The 6,171-nt window shown below is 58.8% G+C and overlaps 1 protein-coding gene across 2 annotated transcripts in view; it reads left to right on the forward strand.

Annotated features, from left to right (window-relative positions):
• The first annotated feature begins 1,151 nt into the window (after window positions 1–1,151).
• The window catches only part of MEN1 (menin 1), a 5,864-nt gene continuing 844 nt past the window's right edge, over window positions 1,152–6,171 (forward strand). Inside the window, exons 1-9 of one of the 2 annotated variants that reach the window (XM_007462040.1) lie at window positions 1,152–1,615; window positions 2,582–2,790; window positions 2,988–3,116; window positions 3,403–3,443; window positions 3,519–3,606; window positions 4,168–4,304; window positions 4,730–4,865; window positions 5,318–5,482; window positions 5,710–6,171. The exon at window positions 5,710–6,171 is cut by the window's right edge and continues 46 nt beyond it. In XM_007462040.1, coding sequence (XP_007462102.1) covers window positions 1,156–1,615; window positions 2,582–2,790; window positions 2,988–3,116; window positions 3,403–3,443; window positions 3,519–3,606; window positions 4,168–4,304; window positions 4,730–4,865; window positions 5,318–5,482; window positions 5,710–6,171 — 1,827 coding nt within the window. In that variant the 5' untranslated portion in view covers window positions 1,152–1,155. The remainder of the gene's footprint in view (window positions 1,616–2,581; window positions 2,791–2,987; window positions 3,117–3,402; window positions 3,444–3,518; window positions 3,607–4,167; window positions 4,305–4,729; window positions 4,866–5,317; window positions 5,483–5,709) is intronic. The other variant, XM_007462041.1, reaches the window with a different exon arrangement.

Below are 6,171 nucleotides of genomic sequence, written 5' to 3' on the forward strand. Positions count from 1 at the left end.
TGAATGATTCTGTAGAAATTTAGTATTGTTTTGAAGTTTTAAAATGGTAAATAAGTACTACCCTATCATACATATCGCTCTGTAGCTTTTTCCCCCTCAACAATTTGCCCTGAAGATCCATTTAAGATTGCATAGAGCTACTTTACGCATCTTGTATACAAATTCTTGTATACAAATAACTACAATGATTCTTTAGATGTTCCTCTTTGCACACGTGTTAGATTTTCTCATGGACAGAAAACTAGACATAGAGTAGGCACATTTACGTGTTAATGGATACCGATAAATATCCAACTACAGTGGCTGAACACGTTTACAGTGCTCCAGCAGTGTTTAAAAGTACCCGTTTTCATCACATCTTGCCGACACGTGATGACGTACAGAAGCTCAGCGAGGGCCGAGGATGCCTGCTCACTCTCCGGACTACAACTCCCAGAATGCACCGCGGTTCCTCTGCCTACCTGGGTAGGCGTGAAATGGAATGACCAATCCCTGAGCACCTCAGGAAGGTGGCGCTGCCTCCTCTCCTCACCTACCTCTGGGTTCTACTGCGCCCAGAGCAGCGGGACTACCACTCCCATAAGCCATCGCGGACTGGCCGGCCCAGCCACCATTCAAGACTTGGCAAGGACAGGGGCGGGCCCCGGACTCCGCTTCCCGGCAGGCAGTGCGGCCCGAGGGGGCGGAACTCCATTTCCCAGCGGGCTCCGGGCGGCGGGCGCCGCTGTGCCTTGTGTGGGATGTAAGCGCGGAGGTGGGCGCGGGGGACCGAGGCCAGGACTCTCCTTGGGACTTGGGGGGCCTGGCCTAGGAGCGCCTTCCGGACGGACTCTAGGGCCCTGGGGGTATGGGTGCAGAGAAGGGGCGGGGCGGCCATTGGGAGTTCTCACTGGGGTCCTAGGGGCGCACCCCCATCGGGGCCGGGGCTCCTGGGGTTGTGGGGGACAAGAAGGCCCCGCAGCCTCGGCTGAGGGGTCTCTTCGACGAAAGAGGCGGAGCAGATGAGCCGAGCGTGAAGGGGCGGGGAAGCAAGGGATTGTGTCTGTGAGTGTGTGTGGGGGTGTGGAAAGCTAGTCGAGCCTGGGAGGGGGCTCCTGGGCCGTGCCCCCCCGACCCTCCCTCCGCACGCTCTCCCGCAGGCCGAGGCCCGCCGCCATGGGGCTGAAGGCCGCCCAGAAGACGCTGTTCCCGCTGCGCTCCATAGACGACGTGGTGCGCCTGTTCGCTGCCGAGCTGGGCCGAGAGGAGCCGGACCTGGTGCTCCTATCCTTGGTACTGGGCTTCGTGGAGCACTTCCTAGCTGTCAACCGCGTCATCCCTACCAACGTTCCCGAGCTCACTTTTCAGCCCAGCCCTGCGCCCGACCCTCCTGGCGGCCTCACCTACTTCCCCGTGGCTGACCTGTCCATCATCGCCGCGCTCTATGCCCGCTTCACCGCCCAGATCCGCGGCGCCGTCGACCTGTCTCTCTACCCGCGAGAGGGGGGCGTCTCCAGCCGCGAGCTGGTAAAGAAGGTCTCCGATGTCATCTGGAACAGCCTCAGCCGCTCCTACTTCAAGGATCGGGCCCACATCCAGTCCCTCTTCAGCTTCATCACAGGTTGGAGCCCGACAGGTGGCAAGGGGCGAGAATCCTGTCTCACGTGTGAACCTTGGCCCACCTCTTCACAGCACTGTGTGGTTTACAGAGCCCTTTTGAGACCTGTAAGCCTTGTGAGGTGGGGCAAGTGTTATGTCCCCCTTTGCAGCTAGGGAAACTGAAGCCCAGAGAGGGAAAGTGATCTTCTAAAGTCACACAGAATGGCAAGGCTGGGATTGGACCCCGGTCACCTGACTCCAAATCCATTAGCCCACCCTCTGCTCCCTCAGAACCCGCTTCCCTGCCATTGAGCAGCTACAGGAGTCCTGCAGCCCAGCCTGAGGCATAGAGGGCAGCAGCAGATTTAGGGAGTGAGGAGCCAAAATCGGGCTACATTTGAGCCAATTCCATGAAATGTCTATGAACATGTTTTGAAAGTGAACAGACCAGGGCTTCACCTCAAGAAACTGAAGGCTCAGGGCTTGCAAAGAGCTTTCCTCATTGATCCAAGCCCAGTTGACTGGCAGTCAGGTCCTGGAGTGCCATATTGAGAAGGAATCTGAGGCTGCTTCTGAGCTTAGCAGGAAAAGAATACAGAGAGAAATTGGGAGTGTCTGCCAGTGGGTGTGTAAAAGGAGTGTTGGCCAGTGTCCTGTTTTTGCCGTCCCTGGTTATAACCTAATAGGTACAATAAAACGAGGAAATTCTTAAACTAGCAGAAATATATAATACAGTTGCAGAGAAAGAGAAGAGACAGGGTCAAAAGCTGGGTGGAACTACAAAAGATCCAAGGTCTCCTGTTGAGGATGGGGTACGTAAAGGGGGAAGGAGAGTCTCTGAACACGTAGGAGGAAAGGGATAGAGGGAAGACGGGCAGGAGTGCCTGAGGTTTGAGCACAGGCTTGGAGGTGAGTGTGGGAGGGTGCATGGCCCATCACTACCTGGTCCCTTCCCCCAGGCCAGAGCTCAGAGGACCCTCTTTCATTACTTTCCCTTCCACAGGCACCAAACTGGACAGCTCTGGTGTGGCCTTTGCCGTGGTGGGGGCCTGCCAGGCCCTGGGTCTCCGGGATGTCCACCTGGCCTTGTCTGAGGACCATGCCTGGGTAGTGTTTGGGCCCAATGGAGAACAAACAGCTGAGGTCACCTGGCATGGCAAGGGCAACGAGGACCGCAGAGGCCAGACAGTCAACGCGGGTGTGGCTGAGCGGGTATTGCATTCCCCCCCCCCCGCCCATACTCTCCTAGCCCAAGCCACCCAAGGAGCTCTGCTTTCTTGGGCCATGCTGCCCTCTTCCTCTCACCACCTACATATGTCAGGAAGGGGAGGGCCCCCTTCCTGGCTGTCATTCCCTAGAGCAGGCACAGGTAGGCCATCGTGAGACATCTGCTCTTGTCCTCTCCCAAGAGCTGGCTGTACCTGAAAGGATCATACATGCGCTGTGACCGCAAGATGGAGGTGGCATTTATGGTGTGCGCCATCAACCCTTCCATTGACCTGCACACTGACTCCCTGGAGCTGCTGCAGCTGCAGCAGGTGAGGGGTGCCTGTGGGACCCTGGGCCAGGGCGCTTTCCCTTCCTGAGCTTCAGCTCCCCCTTCTGTAATGTGGGTGAATCATTCCTGGCCTGGACTTTCCTGGGGCTCTTGGGATGGGAGAATTGAGACGTGAAAGCGCTTTGACTTCAATAAGGGGCTAGTTCTGAATTCTGGCGTTTCCCACCTGGTGGGAGGTCCCTACTGGTGCTGGACCCCCGTCTGCCTGGTAGACTGAGGACCCGCCTCTCTCCTGCCAGCTCACATTTCTCTCCTTTGGCCCCTAGAAGCTGCTCTGGCTGCTCTATGACCTGGGACATCTGGAAAGGTCAGTAGAGGGAAGTGGCTAGGCTGGGCCTCAGGGTGGGCTGGGGGGCAGCCTGGAGTCATGAGCCTTTCCCAGGTACCCTATGGCGCTGGGGAACCTGGCAGATCTGGAGGAGCTGGAGCCTACCCCTGGCCGGCCGGACCCACTCACCCTCTACCACAAGGTGGGGACATCTCAGGAGGGTACAGAAGGGAGGTGCAACGATGGCTGGGGTTCCCTTCTATCTGGGACTGGGAGGGGGCAGGTGAGGCGAGAAGAACTTTGTGTGTATTGGGGTGTACCGCCCATCCAGTCCTCATTTTGTATTTACCGTGTGCATATTCAGGGCGGTCAGGGCTGTCTGAGGAGTGTTCTGGGTTCCCTGCCTGGGAGTGGTAGGTTCTGGATTTGTCCCCTCGGCCCTACCTTTTCTACTGCCTATCATTATCCTTCTTGGAGTATAGTAGAGGTCAAACACTGTGAGAGCACTGAGGCGGGGGTGTTAACTTGGTAGGGCTGGGGGTAGGAGGGACATTGGGCTGGGCTTGGAAGGCCAGCCCAGTGCAGACCTACAGACCCAGGGAGGAACACCTGGTAGAGAGGATGGCCCGGGGTAAGGTCACGTGGGAGATGAGACTCTCTGGGATCTTCCTATTGCCCCTCCTGGGTGTGATCCAATGGGACATTTGTGCCACCTGGGGCAGCTGGGAGCTGCCTCCTTGAGGCCCCTCTGCTCTATCCACAGGGCATTGCCTCAGCCAAGACCTACTACCGGGATGAGCACATCTACCCGTACATGTACCTGGCTGGCTACCATTGTCGCAACCGCAACGTGCGTGAAGCCCTACAGGCCTGGGCCGACACGGCTACTGTCATCCAGGAGTGAGGATCCCCCCACGGGGCCCCAGCCTGGCCTTTCTTCCCCTTCCACCCAATTTCCAACCACCCTCGTCCAGGAGGGAGGCCTGGGTCCCAAGCCCTATCCCCTCTCCATCCAGTTACTAGGCAGCCAAGGCCACCATCACCCAAGAGGTAGGGACCCCTGATGAGAGCTTCACGCCTTTCCTTCCCCACCCTTGCCTCCTAATTTCTAACCACTGTCATCCAGCTGTGGAACCTGCATTCCCCACCCCACTCCTCACTCTTGCTCTGGGCTGACACAGACACCACCATTTTGGAGTGAGGACCCCAACCGTTCACTCAGTCCCTGGATGACCCTGGAAAAGAAACCAGGGCTCCATCCCCTGCCAGGTCCCTGGGGGTAACCGCCATGGCCGAGACCCCACAGTGCCCTGCTGCTCTCACAGCTACAACTACTGCCGTGAAGATGAGGAGATCTACAAGGAGTTCTTTGAAGTAGCCAATGACGTCATCCCCAACCTGCTGAAAGAGGCTGCCAGCCTGTTGGAGGCCGGCGAGGAGCGGCCAGGGGAGCAGACCCAGGTGAAGGGCTGGACCTCCAGCCTGTGTACACCTTCCCGCCTGAGCAGGGCTCCCAGTCACAGGACGTGGGACTGCTGCGTGGGACTGGGGATAGCACGAGACAGGTGGCCCAGTTCAGGCAGACAGCTGGTGTTCTCTTATGCAGTAGCTGAGGGCCTGGGCTTGGGTTTGAGGAGTTGAGGTAAATGGGGTGGAAGCCCCTCTCTTTCTCTGTCAGGGTCACTCATTCAGCTGAGGGGGTGAGATGGAGGTAAGGGATGGTTCCTCCCTCCTCCCAAGTCCTGGCTAAGGACTGGTTTTATAAAAGGAAGGCGGTTCTAAGAATTCTCTCCACCTATGCTCACATCTGCCAGAGCCAGGGCTCTTTGTCCAGGCGAGAGGTCTGGCCTGTGCCCTCTGATGAGGGGTGAGTAATGGGGTGTGAACTGTGCCCTCCTTTCCCCCTTTCCCAGGGCACCCAGAGCCAGGGTTCTGCCCTCCAGGACCCAGAGTGTTTCGCCCATCTGCTGCGATTCTACGATGGCATCTGCAAATGGGAAGAGGGCAGTCCCACGCCCGTGCTGCACGTGGGCTGGGCCACCTTCCTTGTGCAGTCCCTAGGCCGTTTTGAGGGACAGGTGAGGGACAGCTGTGCAGGGTGGCTGGGGAGGACAGGTGGTGACAGCAGCTACAGCGGAGTCAGAACCTTTGTAGCCCTGAAGGGGATCTGCCCATCCCATTTGGGTGCGGGTGAGACCGAGGCTCCACGACAGGATGGTCTTGGCCGGGTCTTGGGGTTCGACCCACTGGCCTGCAACCTCTTCCTCCACTTGCCCCCCCCCCCCCCCCCCCCCATCCGGCCCAGGTGCGGCAGAAGGTACGCATAGTGAGCCGAGAGGCAGAGGCGGCCGAGGCAGAAGAGCCGTGGGGCGAGGAAGCCCGAGAAGGCCGGAGGCGGGGCCCGCGGCGGGAATCCAAGCCTGAGGAGCCTCCGCCGCCTAAGAAGCCGGCGCTGGACAAGGGCCCAGGCGCGGGCCAGGGTGCGGTGCCAGGACCCCCCCGGAAGCCCCCAGGCACCGTCCCGAGCACTGCCCGCGGCCCTGAAGGCGGCAGCGCGGCTCCAGCGCTGGCGCCCGCCGCCTCGCCGCCGCCGGAGGGTCCGGTGCTCACTTTTCAGAGCGAGAAGATGAAGGGCATGAAGGAGCTGCTTGTGGCCACCAAGATCAATTCGAGCGCCATCAAGCTGCAGCTCACGGCTCAGTCACAAGTGCAGATGAAGAAGCAGAAGGTGTCTACACCTAGTGACTACACTCTTTTATTTCTCAAG

This window comes from Lipotes vexillifer, unplaced genomic scaffold, assembly GCF_000442215.2.
Source record: "Lipotes vexillifer unplaced genomic scaffold, Lipotes_vexillifer_v1.1 scaffold1129, whole genome shotgun sequence".
Lineage (NCBI taxonomy): Eukaryota > Metazoa > Chordata > Mammalia > Artiodactyla > Lipotidae > Lipotes > Lipotes vexillifer.